The sequence below is a fragment of the Camelus bactrianus genome, chromosome 6, assembly GCF_048773025.1.
Source record: "Camelus bactrianus isolate YW-2024 breed Bactrian camel chromosome 6, ASM4877302v1, whole genome shotgun sequence".
Lineage (NCBI taxonomy): Eukaryota > Metazoa > Chordata > Mammalia > Artiodactyla > Camelidae > Camelus > Camelus bactrianus.
In genome coordinates this window covers 57,232,204-57,248,850 of record NC_133544.1, presented here as the reverse complement: position 1 = coordinate 57,248,850, position 16,647 = coordinate 57,232,204, and the positions used below count along the sequence as shown (strand labels likewise).

At 31.4% G+C, this 16,647-nt stretch overlaps 1 protein-coding gene across 4 annotated transcripts in view; it reads right to left on the bottom strand.

Moving 5' to 3' along the window:
- STRN3 (striatin 3) overlaps nt 1-16,647 on the bottom strand; it is an 88,294-nt gene that overhangs the window by 26,754 nt on the left and 44,893 nt on the right. For 3 of the 4 annotated variants that reach the window (XM_010963015.2, XM_045522657.2, XM_074365690.1), the window contains exons 4-8: nt 14,648-14,729; nt 11,173-11,346; nt 8,189-8,318; nt 6,785-6,926; nt 1,640-1,750 (exon numbers count right to left, since the gene is read on the bottom strand). In XM_010963015.2, the coding sequence (XP_010961317.2) occupies nt 1,640-1,750; nt 6,785-6,926; nt 8,189-8,318; nt 11,173-11,346; nt 14,648-14,729 (639 nt within the window). The remainder of the gene's footprint in view (nt 1-1,639; nt 1,751-6,784; nt 6,927-8,188; nt 8,319-11,172; nt 11,347-14,647; nt 14,730-16,647) is intronic. The other variant, XM_045522658.2, reaches the window with a different exon arrangement.

The window sequence follows — 16,647 nt, the reverse complement described above, 5'->3', positions numbered from 1 at the left end:
TTTACTTTTCCAGTGCATATAAAAGTTATGTTTACACTATGCTGTACTCTATTAAATGTGCAATGAATTATATCTTAAAAAATGTACATACCTTAAATTAAAAATACTTTATTGTTAAAAACTCAGGATTACCACAAATTTGTAAAAAACTCAGTATGTGAGGTGCAATAAAAAATGTTTGTATAGATCTAAACATATTCTATCAGAAAAAAATGAGGTATTTATAGTTTAAATTAAAAGCGATATTATCTAACACTTTCTAAAGCTATCTTCAGCAGATAAGTCAGTTTATGAATAACATATATAAGATAAGTAATCTAATATTAAAATAAACTACTTCTTTTCTTAAAAAAAGACCTAAATCCTAAGATTCTAATGTCGTGTCTATATTAAAATGATCGATCATGCGAAAGTATTTTTATACTCAACATGCATTAATTATACATGTAAGTGATGTTAAAGCTGAACACAGCCCCTGCCCAGTATTAAATGTTTTTAAATATAATAAGCAGTTCACCACAGTCTAAAACTTCTAAGAGAACACATTCTTTTTATTCACATGCAATACCATAAATTAGCATCAAGTTATTAAAAAAAATTGCATAACAGATAAAATAACCAAAACTTCACGTATTAACCACCATAATAAATTGAACCATTCAAAAAATGCTGAAGGAAACCTACACTCTTTTTCATTATGACTGCTATTTTATAAACTAATATATTTATCACCAGAGAAAGGAATATGAAAGAATGCTTAAATGGTTTTGCCTGTGTCACTTACTATTTTCTCCTTGACACAGTCAAAATAGTTAGACAAGCAGGAACCAATGGCCAGTTCAAAATAAAATTCCCCTAAAACAAATTTCAAGTTTCTCCATTTAATATGCAAAAGTCTGAAGATGCTGTTCATGTGGCTGTTTTTAATATGGTTCACAAACTGGAAACGAATTACTCCTTTCAAAGGTGCTGTAGCTAAATTTATACTTCTGCAATATATTAGGCAGAATATAACATGGTGAAAAATACACCTAGGCACCCAAAGACACTCAGCTATAGACCAAACAAACCTTACCTCCATGACTACCTTCTCTGGCCTTCCTCTAGCCAAGAAAATACTTCCCAGAATTTTTTTTTTTTTTTTTTTTTTTTTGCTACTATTGTTTGCGGTTGGATTAAGGCCCGAAAGCACAAGTTATGGAAAGGGGTTTCCTAGTCACTCACTGTATTTTGGGATTTCCAAACTAAGAAACGTAACCTGGATATGACCTGGTTATAGCAGTAACATCCTATGCAGCAAAAAAGGGGGAAATTCATACTTTCTCCTTTTTGAACAAATTTCTATTATTTTTCATCCCAAGGCATTTTGATTCCTTACCATTTGGTAAATTTTTTAAAGCTTAAAAAAACAAAGAAAAAGTTTAAATCTTTCCTTCATCCTTATCCATTTATTTAAAATTATTTTTCACTTGATCAGTGACATATCCTTAATTATATCTGAATAAATTTCAATTATACAACAGACAAAGTTTAAAGTTAGTTGCCCCCTTTATGAAACAAAAAAGTACACAAAAAAACAGAACTGAAGTTTTTTTCTCAAAGATTGATACATAAAAATTATAATAGAATCTGCACTTACTCTTCACCCCTTTCTTCCCCTTTCGTTCCTTCTTGTACTGTTCCTTCAGTTTACTTATTAGTCCCTGGTCTACATCCCAAACCTCAGTAGTTGGGGAGAGGTCATCTTTATCTACATGCAGCATATTATTAAAAGAAAAAAAATCAGCAGTTGGCAATGCAAGCTGTTGGCAGTAAACTGTTATAGCTTTACATGATCATAATAAAAATGTACTAACAGCATACACTCAAAGTACTTTAAAGGTGCAGTCTCAGTTTTGGTATTCACAACTCAAACTCTAAAATCTCATCTCATAAGTTTCTAAACATTTAATACTACTAACAACAGTTAAATGGTGCTTCATTTCTATGAACTACAAATTTGAAGGTTGTTATTCTTTCAATAACTGATATTCTTTCAGTGGACTGACATCAGAAATCTATTATAAAAAATAGATCACTGCAACTTTATAAAAATGTTAATAAAAATTATTCAGCCAGCATCATAAAAGCAAATGAACGAATTACATGCGAACTACTCATAAAAGTGCAAGCTGGAAAGGTCAGTGCCGTTTTATTGATGAAAATATTCATGCACCTTCTGTCACACTGATTCTGCATGCACAGGATAACTACACTAATGGAGAGGCATTCTAGTCCAAAATAATACATAGTTCCAAATACAATGTCTCAAATAATCCATACAAAGCATTCAGAGAATCCCATCTCTGCCCCCACCCCATTCAAATAGTTCAACATCTCATTACCTGCTTCCATTGGTCTACAACTAAGATTAGCAAAAAAAAACAAAAACAAAAAAAAACAAAAAAAAAAACAAAACTCAAATTCCACTGAAGACTTTTTAAGAGTTGATGTTTTTAGGGTAAGATAAAAGCAGTGACAAGCGTGGAGAAGTGAAAATACACATCGCTGTATATCTACACTTCAGCCATTTTAGATGAATAAACAAATCCATACTTGTTTTAAGTAAATATCTGTGCCTGGAAAAAATTTACCCTATAGTAAACTAGAGAAAAAACAGCATTAAAAAGAAACAGGATAAAAATAAATCTATTGGAATTATTTTAGGTATTAAAAGGTTATTCCTTCCAGTTTTAAAGTAGCTGTTATTAGGAAGTTTAACATTCTGTTACAGAACAACTAGGACAATCCTGTTACTAAATAAATATTGTAACAAAACACATAGGCTAAGTCAATCAAGAAGTCTGACAGTAAAAGGTGATTTTGGAGAAAATATACTTTTTAAATTTTGGTAACTCATATTCTGGCTCACAAGTCTTAAACTACCTAGGCCTCACTGATTTCATCTATACAGTGGATGTTAGTCTTTTTTGTCTAAAGATTGTTACATATAGTAAACATAAAAAATTCCCATATTTAAGTGGTACACTGAAATTAATTATTTACTGTACTTTGAGTCTTTCCTCCTAAAACTACCACCACTTTCTCCCTTACGGATACTATAGTCAGTATGTGAAAAGCTAAATCCAAAACTTTAATTTCCTAACTTGAATTAATTGAAACTAGGTTGTTCAAGTCTGAAATTTATATACATGATTATTTGTCAAATCTGCCAACTGTAACTGTTTGTAATACAGTTATAATACTGATTTAAAGAGAATATTCACTTTTCAAGTACTCTAATCATGGTTTCTTTAAAACAAAGCTGTTATCAGGAATTGTTCTGTCAACTTATCAAATACTCCAAGAAAGTGATCTAAAGAATTAATCATTTGTACTCATCTTAATAAAGCTAACAATTCTTATTTTTAGAAGTGAAAAACTAACACATTTTGAGCAAATATTTGTTAAACCTCATAGAAACAAAAAAGTGGCATAAACTTGATACAGGAAATTAGATAAAACAGAAAAGTTTAATGTATTTTTGAAAAATCCTTTGTAAAAAAAATAAAGCTGTGAATAGCTCTAACGAGAGTAACAAAAGGTAGTGGAGTGAAAAAGAAAAGAGGATAAGCTTAAGGAAAAAAAACCAAATACTACTTGCAAGATAACCTCAAGTCTAGAAAACAAAGGTATACTTATTAAGGCAGTGCAAAAAGGTTGGTGAATGCATATGTGCACAAACAACATCCTGAAACTTGCCTGGTGAATAACAGCTGATTTGATATTGCTTATAAGAAATAGTTAAAGAGCAAAAGGGAAGAGGCAGCATAATCTTCTACATATTAATTCTGTTTTAAAAAATCTAAGGGAAAAAAAATACCAAGAAATGAGGTTGAATCAGTTATGGGAACCTTTTTGTTTAAAAGAAAACACAAATATGCACCAAAAAATTGACCCATGACAACTCAAAACCACAAACACATAAAATTCTGTTAGGATGATTCTAACTACCAAAGCAAAGGAATTATATGAATCTACTTAATGTAGCATAAATTTGTAACTAACTTTATGTAAATATTCAGTGCTTTAATTATCCATCATATTTAAATACAAACATTCAAGTACTAATTGTATTTTGTAGTCCTATAAATTTCTGCAGATCTCATTTTCAAAGTGTAGGAGAAAATAACTAAACATCCTTCAAATGCCTAGTCTCCATAAGAGAAATAGCAAAATGAGAAATAGCAAAATTAGAAATGTCCATTATTATTTTTGATTATGAGAAGAACTAAGAACTACTAAAATTAAACTCAGACTACCTAATGTAGATGACAGAAGAAAAACAGATTTTAAAAGCTTTCTAAAAAGCAGTGGTTTCACAGGATAAAAGCATTCAAAATTAGAGATAGCTGAGTAGACTGCTGGTATAAATAAAATAATATAGATTATCCAGCATGGGTGAATAGTGGGATATGTTTCATTATGAGAGACTATTTTTTTTTAAAAAATCTGTGTCCTTTACTCAATAATTAAAATCTGAACATAACCTCCTTCCTATTTATAAGTAAATTCAACTGTTAAGTAAATGAATTAGATAACTATAAAGGAATATTTATATCCATTCTCTTTGTTTTGAAAAAAACTAAGTATATCATCTGTTGAGTAGAAATGATAAATTCAGAAATACTGCATAGATCCTTAGAAAGTTTTCATTTCTTAAGGAAAGAAACTACTTGAACCACTTAGTTCTTAAAGGGTCCTTTTCCTTCTCAAGAAGTTAAAATGCTTTAAAGATGCTTCAAGTCTTGTCCAGAAGGAGGAGACTGTCAGTTACTTACATTTACACAAAAAGATTCAAGACACTCTCAAATAAAAGTAAAGTACTGACAGCTTTACGCTGATTGACTTAATTAGGTCTTCTCTTGAAACTTTGCTCTATAGTCAAAAGTTTTTGGGCAGAAGGACCAATCAACTACATAGAATGTAATATTTTTATAATAGAAATAGTACCATTTTATATAAATTAAATTCCTGAAACTTTTGTATATTCTTCTGACATGCAGTGAAATTTCCAGCAATTTTTGGTGAAGGATATAGAAATGGAAATGTGCCAAGATTTAGCTATACCAATGTTTGAAAACTGTTTTTGATCCTTTTTTCCTTTAATAAAAACAACCTAGAATGTGCATGAGAGCCCCAGTTAAATAAATCATGGAACATACTGATAGAATATTACACAGTTATTAAAAATGTGACAGAAGAACAATGTTAAGTGAAAAGTGTGTGTTATAAATCAGCACAGCAAAATCCTTTGTTAAATAAAGACACAAAATAAATATATATGTACTTATAAATATATAAATATTAACCAAGATTCTCTCTACTTAGTAGTGTTAAAGGTGATTTTTAATTTTCTTCTTCACCTGTATCTGTGGTTCTAAACCTCCTAAAAAATACATGAATTATATATATTTATATAATTATAAAATCCAGAAAAAACACAGTACTTTAGAAACTACTGGAAAAAAGGTATTTCCAACACTTAATGAGTTGCACAGAGAAGTTACAAGAAAACAGATATTTTTACTGTTTCTCTTAATCAAGGCTAATTCTTAATAAGGGTAAACTTCTATAATATAGCCATTTTCAAACAGTAAGTAAAAAATTTATATTATCAAAGTCTAGAAAGTAACTGCAGAATTTTTTCATATTTTCAATTTATGTGCCTCCTCTCTTTCTACTTAGAAGACAGAAGTGAAAGCCTGGAAACAATGCTTGAAAATTATAAACAATGAGATTGTTGGTAACAAAATTCAGATCTTTCTTGTATTCAGTTTATATCAGGATAGTTAATAAACATTATCTATTAGGCTTTGTCTTTTCTACTATTAGCAATATTCAGTCTCAAGTGGTGATAAAACTACTTATCACCAAAGTAATATTAAGAAATCTAGTGATTATTCCTCTTGCTAATAATAACTAAGGCAACTTTGGTATTCATGTGAAATATGTATTAAAGTACTTAGTAACCTTCTCCAACAAAGCTCTGTATACACAATTTGAGTTCTACCTACAGGATAGCATGCTGATATTAAAAGATGATTGAATGAACATATTTAATATGAACAACATACCAAACCTCAGCTATTATTTTAAAATATTTTGTACAATTTTATTTACTTTCTAATGGAGTTTTTTTTAACCCTGTATAAACAGAACTGTTTTCTCCCTTTTAATTTATGACTGGATTATCATTAGCAATAGGTGTCACTTCCAAAGGCTAGGCTCTAACACATCTATACACTGAATTTTGTATGTAATAGTTTAACACTTTCACTAAGTCTTATTAAATACTGAGCTACAATTCAGAATGAGTAGCTTTATTACTTCCCAGCAATAAGTCAGATAATACCATAAGGCATGCTGAAAAGAGTTAAGACTTCTTGAAAGCTAGAATCATCACCAAAATAATGGGAATGTTTAAAACTGTATACATGCTTTAAAAAAATTCTGCTAAAAGGAAAGGAATTGAATTTCTATACTGACTAAATGTTTCAACTTTAAATCAAGACAAATTTCAAAAACCAAAATCCGCCAAAAGCCAAATATTAAACAGTTTAGCCACTAAATTGAAATAAACTGGTACAAAATCCTCTGAAATTATTTAATACCATTCTTCTCTTTGCCCTCCATTTAACTGCCACCATGCATTCAGATACATATGTTCCATGTATAATATTTAATTAATAATACACCTTTAGGCTAAATGTTCTCCCACCCCCATATTTCTTTATCACCTTACCCCATTCTGTGCCATCCCCTGAACTCCGTGCTTCTCCAGCTCCTTCGCCATCTTCAGCAGTCACTAAAAAATCAAATTCTTTCAGTGCTTCCTCAGTATCAGGATCATCAGTTAGGTCAGCAGCTAAACCTTCATTACCTATCTGTAAATGGAACATAAACCAAGAATTACTTTTATGCTAAATTTTAAAGGAATTCTTTCTGTTTTCGCACAATTACCTTTACATTTGTACTCCTATTTTTAGATTACTTAGATACAAAGTTTTAGATTTACCACACAGTTCATTATTATACTCTACATAAATGGATGTCAACAGCGCCGTGTGAAGATTGTTATAAAATGTGATGCGAGTAATGTGCTAGTAAGACTGGTTAAAATGTTAATCAGCAAGAATGATGATTCTTAAACTTCTTTAATTATAATAGATTCACAGATACCACTGTTAAAATACTCATTAACTCACATACTAATACACTGTGTTGAACTGTCCTCACTCACAGAGAACTGCATTTGTAGTCCACAACTCATTAAGATACGGCATAGCTAATAAGGACATTAACTAATGCAAGTCAATAGCTACGGTAATTTTAGTAGTGCTTCCCAGAACAAAAATAGGAAAGGACCAAAATCTCTATTCACTCATGTTTCACATTTGAGTATGTTACAAATATGAAATGTGGCAGAAAGGTTGAAAACTGCTTTGATAAACTGGAAGCTTTTGAGGAATACGGGCATTTCCCCCACATTACTGTAAATTCCAAAGAATCACAACTGAACCCATCCACTTTTTTTTTTTTTAACATACTTGAAATACTATATACTACTACCATAATTGACACACTGATCATCTAATCTACTTTTGCTCTTATAGCTAACACGTATCAACACTAAAATAGATAAACATGCTTCTTAGGTTATGAGCAAAAGCAAATTTTTATTAATCCTTAACAAAGAATGAGAATGTTGACACATACATTTACAATTCACAGTTTACTCCTTCACCCAGGGTGGGAGTATCCCCATTGTAGTTTCAGTTACAGTTTATCACTTGTTTACTACACAAGAAACAGACTTCAGCAGCGATTCTTAACTGTGACAGGAGTGGAGAGGATGTAGCTTTTAAAAGTTTCAAACCACTGGACCAGTCCTATAAAAACAGACACTTTCTTGACATTTAGTCTATATTACAGCAAATAATAATTTCTACTATATATAGGTAACTTAATAAGAACTAACTATGCAAAACTTCCAGGTGACATAATAAAACTTTCAAGTGATGTAATAAAATTAAAAACTGATCACTCAAAATGTAACTTAAGACATCTTGAAATTTTCTATTCCAAATACATAAATATAAATATATATATATATTTAGCTAGTAAGAATACAAAACTGAATTCTTACTTTGTGTTTATTCATCCGATGTTTGTCTTTTCCTTCTGGGATGCCTTCAATCATGTCATTTTCCTCTTCTTCATCGCTGTCATCAGCATTTTCTAAGAAATTGAATGTTTCAAGAACATCACCAGAAGGCCTGTAAGAGAGAAAAAAGATAAATCCCAATATTCCAATGGTTAATTCTAATATTTCTTTGCCTCCTATTTTAAAACAATACTTGAAGGTAGTAGAGAAATTCAAATGACAACTTACTTATAAGGCATCCCTTAAATATTTTACTCAAGAATGTTTAAACTTAACCATTTCTTATAGCTCTACAACCTCTTACAGTTTGGCCTAAATACTTAGGGACTCAATTCTTAATTTAGTCCTTAAACAAAGTTTAATTTATCAGGCTGCCCAGATTGAAAGTTATGTTAATCAGATATAGAACATTCCAATCCATTTCACAAGTTTTCTTACCTAGAAAACAAGATTCTTAATATACTAAAGAAATACTTTCAAGTCTTTCAGAACCACTCATTTAATATGTAAGTGATCATCTATTTTTACCTACTTATGAAGTCATTTTTTAAACTATAATCGGAGTTCCTCCTCTATGTACAAAAAGGGTTTTCAAATAGTTGTTTAAAATTGTTTAAATGTCTAAAAACAGAGGCTGCAGCAAAACAGTGATAGTTTCAGCTGAATATAGTCTCTCACAATGAAAGTCCTTTTCCATTACTAGCTGCCTGAATTTGGTAAAGTCATTTAAACCTTTTTGCCTCAGTTTCTTTACCTGTAAATTTTAGGAGTTAAACTGGACGATCTTAAATATCCTTACCCACATGAACAGTGCATGTGGGTAAGGAACAGAAAAGAATAATAACCTAAAATATAGGGTTTTTTCCTCTCCCAAACTGGTTCCATTAGTCCAAATTAAGAACTAATGAACACAATTCAGACTATTTTTTAATAGTACTTTATCATAACATAGGGCTTTAATAGGTCTATTGTACTCTGCCTAATCCAGCACATTGTTCAAAGACCTATATAAAAACTAAATGTAGAAAGAGCTGGGTTTTTTCAAATGCAAGTTAGTAAAAATAAACAAAAAACTACCACAATAACAAAACACATACCTTTCAGCTCAACATTTACAAAATGTCTCCATATTTGGGTGTTAAATATTTGGGGCAAAGTAAATATTTGACAAAATTGGCACATCAATGACAGAAAAGTTAAAAGTACTAAATTTAAGACTTTTTAAGTTTGGAAAATTAAGTATTATCTTCTCTTGGATAAAAATTTCTGTGTCAACAGTGAGAATTCAAGTTTTAGGTTTTAAAATTGTATTTATCATAGCAATACATTTGCATGGCTTTAAAAGGTATGATACAGTAAACTACATTATTCTAAAATATTTATAAATCCTATGAATTACTTAGCCTGGTTAGCTGACAAGTTTAGTTTAAAATGCATATTTTTACTTTTTCTCTTATGCTATGAAAACACTCTATGATTCCTGAAATTCAGAGTAAAGAAAATAAAGGCTCTGCTAGATGTGAAATTGTTTTTATTAAAGAGACCTTATTTCTCAGAAATAAAAACCCTGAACGCTTATTATGTTAATTTGAAAGTTATTAACATGTTTTATACAATTGCATGTCATAAAATATGTGTAAAGTATGAAACAATGCCAGTTTGTAAACTGTACATATAATTAATTTCTGAAGTTCTAAATGAACTCAATGAATTTGTTTTGTTTTTTCCATTCTCTTTCTCTTTTCTTTGTCTATCCAATCTATATCAAGGTAATAGCTAGCGGTAAAAAATGAAGAAAGTTCCACCTGCTTGACTCTGCCATTTATTAAGTCTGTATTAATCAAAAGTATATCTGGTAGACAGAAAACAAGTGTTGACGAGGATGCAGAGAAATCAGAACTTATACATTTCTAGTGGGAATGTAAAATAGTTCAGCCACTTTGGTAAAGAGTTTGGAAATTCCTCAAAAAAGTGAACACGAAGTTACCATACAACTTAGCAACTCCACTCCTAGGCTAAACCCAAGAGGCTTGAAAACATATATTCATACTTGTATGCCAATGTTCAAAGTACCATTATCCATTATTCCAAAATGTGGAACCAACCAACATGCCCATTAACTGGACAAGAAATGGATAAACAAAATGTGGTAAATCCATAGAAAAGATTATTTGGCAGTAAAGAGGAATGAACTACTGACACATGCTGTAACATGGATGAATCTTTAAAATACTATGCTAAATGAAAGAAGCTACTCACAGAATAATCATTTACATAAAATACCTAGAATAGTCAAATTTACAGAGATAGAAAATAATAGTTGCCTATGATTGGTGAGTGGGAGAAGTATAGGAAAAAATGAGGAGTTGCAGCTAATGAGTATGAGGTTTCTTTTTGGAGTGATAAAAATTTTCAAAACTTAAGATTGTGGCAATGGCTGAACAATTCTGTGGATATCCTAAAAAATCATCAAACTTATATACTTTAACTCAATGAAATTCATGGTATGTGAATTATATGTCAATAAAGGCATTAAAATTTAAAAGTCTATCTGGTAGTTTTCTAAGTCCAAACACAATGCAAAACCTTGTTTCCTTCACACTAGCGTCTAAACAACCATCACTATTCTAATTATAGAGTAGTATTATAATTTACTGAAAATGCTACCAAAATTTTTTTAAATCAGGATGTTAAAATAACTCTGAACGACATAAAATCACCCTCAAATTTTAATTTTGCACCAGTTTGAGAACTAAAGCCATTCTCTTGGCATCAAAACTTAAGATAAATAACCTTAAAAAGCACCTAATTTAAAAAAGTTTATTTGCCCACAGTAGTATTTAGGGGGAAAAAGTCTTTAAATCTGAACTCTACGTGCTTTAAAAATTGTTAACAGCAGTAACAAGAAGCTAGAGTTCATAATGTCCATTATACAAGCAATGTTAAACTCTGAGTATAGATCATACCTTTTGATTTCTTGTCCTTTTTGCTTAGGAGATTCACCTCCATTCAGGATCTGTTCTAAATTTTTTGTTTCTACTGATCCATTTGGTTCTGAATTGGACAGTCCAAGTAATGACCTTACCCGCTGAGACCGTACATCTAATATTGTATCTGTGTAACCTACTTCCTGAAGATATCTGTAAGAGAAAATTTAAAATATTAAATCCCAATTATTACTAATGCCTGCAAATTTTATGTAAAATCAAAATTATATCAAAGCATTTTAGAAAAAGCCATAATCTTATAAAATATACTTTCTTTGACTCAGTAACTTTTCTTTTCTATAGACAAGTTCCACTTCAAAGAGAACAAGGCCAACTACAAACTAAAATTTAAATAAAAAAGTATATAGATGGCTAACACTAATTAAGGACCAATTATCCCAAAGCTTAAAAAGCCCTAGATTCTTAAAACACATTTGAGCGTTGATGATATGTATTATTTTTTTAAAAAATTCCAGAAAGAATGAATAGAACAAACCTCAGAACACTGATATGCTAAGTTTAAACCTGGGCTTTTAGCCATAGGTTGACGGATAGGTTAGTTCTCCTTCCAGGAGCTAAGATCTCACAGCACTCCTATAGTCCCATGGTCTTCAAACTTTCTATGTATCTAAACCAGGATACTTAACCTAGGGTGTAGGATGAGACTGAAAAGGAAGAAAGTGACTGAATCATGACATAAATATAGATAATGGGTCATGAATGGCTTTATGTGACAAATTAAAGAACTTCTTCCTGAAGTATTTGACAGGCTAAGAGAAGATGCTAAAAGAAGCCTTATATACTGCTAACAAAGTAACAAAGGATTTTTAGGTGAAAGCTAACGACCGGGAGACCGGTTAGGACACTAACACAGCAAGAAGCAAAACTGGGGAAGAGGAGAAGAAATGTGAGAAAAATAAAATATAATCTTAGTGACTTGGTACACAAATAAATATGGCAGTAGAACAAAAGAAGATGAGTTCTGGAAAAATTTCAGACTTCTAGCTGGGATGTTACATGGTGGTTCTATTCAATAAAACGAAGAATAAAGGGCCAGAATCTGGTTTAGAGGGTAACAATCAGATAATCATGCAGTGTCTATGAAAATGGTAACATTTATTATGCACAATGATAAGAAAGATCAAAAGCTCAGAAGAAACTGGAATGGGTGTATAGATTTGGGAGTCATTAGTGTTTGGCGGAATTTGAAGCCATGGATTTAAATGAAGTTACTCAAAGAAAAATCATAAGTAAAAACAGAACGCCTGTGGACACAAACATCTAAAAGACTAGAAGAATAAGAGAAAGTCAAAAGAAAGAACTTGAAAAATTAGGGTTAAAAAAAGATAGAGAGTAGTTTGATGAAAGTAAGAAAAACAAAATTTCAAAAAAGAATGAACAGTTAATGTCAAATATTTCTAGAAGATCAAATATGAACAAAAAGGGTCTCATTAATATGTCTGTGACAGTAGCTTCAGTGGAACATCAACATGGAAATCAGACTAGACAGCTGAGAAAAGAACAAAGAAGACAATGGAGATAAAGTACTCTTAGAGAAAGGTAAGAAGAGACAGAATATAAATCCAGGCAATGGGATTAGGCATTTATGAGAGACATACTGTGCAAATCATTTCTCTACAGTTATCATACTCCTCTAAAAAATGCAATCCTCTTTTTGGGGAATAACTCCCACCACACTCTAACCATGTGGTCCAAATACACAGTCAAGATCTTATACAACCCAGATAAAAGTAACTGACTCATGGGCAGTTATTTGATTAAGTCGAGCCAAATCTAATCCTCAGAAATCTTATGACTAAAGTAAGAGGTCCCCTGTCACCTAGAAAGAAGTGATTTTCAGGAGAAAAGAACAAAACTGATATACAGAGGAGTAAAACACCAGAGAAAAAGAACATATCCTGGGTGTTTCCAGTCCCTGAAAAATCTTCAGTAATACCTCAGCTCCTACGTTCCTGATACTCAGTTATTTAACACTTGCCTCAACTCAGCTAGCTACCCCAGCATCCTTCCAGACAATAATCTGTTTTTATTAAAACTTGCTTGGGTTTTAGTCACCAAGATATCAGATTGATAAATTACTCGTTGACTGGGACATTAGAAACTGAGGTGATGAATATGAGACTTAAATACATTTACAGAAAGGAAAGCAAAAAGTTATGAGAGTTCTCACCTGACAGCCCTCATATTTTCAGTGAAGGAGAATCTGTGGTTTTCTAATGATAGTAAGGAAGAATAGGCTGAGATGTGGTAAAAGTTTAGAATATCCACTGAGGGCAATGGGAGCCAGAGATGACCAGGGATATGGAAAAAGGCTCTCTGCAATGTTTGGACAGGAAACCATGAATGTATAATGGCATTCATACAATTCTGTGAATTTTTCTCCAAGAACTAGTTAGAAACAGAAGTAATAGATAATAAGACTGAACTAAGGCTGGGATACTGCAGTAAGTATAATAAAATAACTGATGGGAGAAGGGTAGAGAGTGGGCAGCAAGAAAGCTAAGGGTACTAGCAAAACAGTGATGGATCATGGGGTTTAAGCAGGAGCTAGGGAAGTAACAACAAAAAATCCAAAAAACAAAAACAAAAAACTTTACAACAACAACAAAACAAACCACAGGTAGAGGAGATAGGAGAACAAAGTAGTTAAGGATCTAAAGATCTAGGTAAGGTCAGAGGGCAAAAAACATGGGAACTGGAGTGGGAGAGGTAGAATATGAAACTGTTGGATTATGGAATACTCCAGAGGTAGGGAAGTGCTAGGTAATAACAAGATGAAGGGTCTGACCACAATTCACTGGGTTACAGAAGTGAAGGTAAAGACGACTAGAGTTGAAAAAGCTGAATGATTATAAATTACCTCAGATTTCAGTAGTACTAAAGTACCAAAAGTTTTCACAATACAAGGGAAAAGAAAAGAACATAAAGATAAAAGACAGTAAGATTTGCCACAGACATACTTATAATACAACAAAGAATTCAAACATCAAAAAGGTTCCTCAAAAATTCAAGTAAAAGTAGGATTTGGCAAGCCTCTTCTGAAAAGTTTCAGATAATCAGTTAAATTCCTTCTGTAAACCAGTCACACTTCCACTTAAAACCAAGCATGTGAATTTCACAATGATGGGAATGAGAATGTCCATAAGTATGAACTCTACACTGTTTTTGTTCTGGCCTTCAAAACATTCAGTCTTTATGACAATCTACTCCACAAATAAGAAAACCACATCATTCTGAGGAATATTTAGAGAATCATCAAGAGCACACAAACTTTAAAGAGATCCAAGCATCTAATAAAGCAAAAAAGCAGCAATATGAAAACTATACACATTGTCCCACTATCATTAAATAATTTTTCACTTGCAAAGTGACTGAAAATAAACATTTTCATACCTAGATCCTTAAAGAAAGCTGAAAATGAACCATTACTCACTGTCTTAACAGCTGTCTGCCTTGCTTCCACGTTAACTGGCTATTCTGAGGTGCTGTGGGAGCCTCCGTGTCTTTGGTTTCTTCTAAAAATTAAAAACCACAAAAACAAGACAATTTTCATACACATGATTTCAACTCATGAAAATATTGCCAAAGTTCTCTTACAAATGAAGTCCCACAAAAATATACCTAAATATTTTATATAGGGTAGAGAAACTTAACCTTTATTGCACATTTACTGTGGGTCACTCATTTTAAACATGTTTATCCTGACAGCCCAAACAATTAGTTACCACCATCATTTTAAATTGAGAAAACCCCAAGTGTACATTAACTATTACTACAAGGGATTCAAAAATTAAAAGCCCAGGCTTTGAAATATGTTACTAAAATAAATTTTAACTACCAGAATTGAGTTGAATGCTTTTAAAATTAAACAACTATATTTACTATTTACATCAATTATTCAAAATCAACAGTTAAAAAATATTACATATATAACTAGTGAATAACTTAATTTTGAATCTGTATCAGTTGATGCTAAGTCTATATACAAGACTTTATACAGTCAATTTCATTTTTAGAACTAATTTTTACTATATGTAAAAAGTCATATTTTATTCTCAGGTAACATAAAGTGTACACATTAAAAAAGTTTAATAAATAGTATAATTTCAGATGAATTAACCTCTCAACAAGTATCTCTAGAGTAAAATTAAAAACTACTTATTGGCACTAATAAAAAAATATTTTCCTGTAATTTCCCATTATAAAAATTCAGATAAAGCAAAGAACAGAGAGGGCCATAGAAGATAAGCTCTCGCACTGAATGTTAAGAACTCTCACTAGACTCCTCAGAGTCATGAGAACAACTATTTATTGGTAGTAATTCAAATACTCTCTGCAGGCATTATTCCTCTAGCCCTAACAATTCATTATTAATATCTTCTTGTACTTCCCTGAACACAGAAATATCTATGATTTCTAGAAATAATTCTCATTCTAACAGCCCCTTATTTTTCTATTTATGTCGTTTTATTTTTAAACACATATAACACATACTCACTGACCAAAAAATACATTAAATCCTATCACCAGAAGTGTTAGTACTTGAGACTTTATCATTCCACATTTTCCATCTAAAAATACATACACAAACTTCTCCCTTCCTTTAATAACAACAACAAATGGGCCAATGTGTTACTGCACTATAAGCTGCTTTTGACACTTAGTGACATTATCTTGAACATTCTATGACAGTAAATATAGATTATCATCATATAAAAATAATCACATAATATTCCATAGGAAGTATATACTTATTTAATTTAACCAGTCCCCTAATGTTGAAATTTGTTTCCATTTTTTCACTATTACAAATAATGTTCCTAAGGATTAAGCCTAGAGCTCAACCGCCTACACACCAATGTAACCAATATCTAGATGAAGAAACAAAACATCAACACCCCAAAAACTTTCATCATGCCCTTTTCCAGTCACTAGATACTTCTAAAAGGGTATCAACATTATCCTGATACCTAAACACTAGATTTTTGAATTTGATATACATGAAGTCATTTATATCAATTTTATGTGACCCATCCATGTTGTCAAGTATCGTTATAGTTTGTTCACTTTTGTTGCTCAACGTTTCCTTATACTAAAATATCACAATATATTTATCCATTCTATTGGTGAAGAACATTTGTTTCTAGATTTTTACTATTGAAAATAACAATACTATGAACTTTCTTATATATGCCTTATGATGAACAATTCAAGGAGTGGAATTACTGGGCCACACGGCATACTACATTTCCTTTAGTAATACAGGTATCCCCTGCTTTTCAAAAGTTTCCTTTAGTATACCTTGCTTTTATGGAAGACCTACATTTAGTACCTGTTTTCACTAGCCTAACTGAAAGTATCCCAGAAGGATTTTTGCTGTTTATGAAAAAAGGTGTAAAGAAAAAATAGCCTCCAGTGTTTTGCACTGAACCA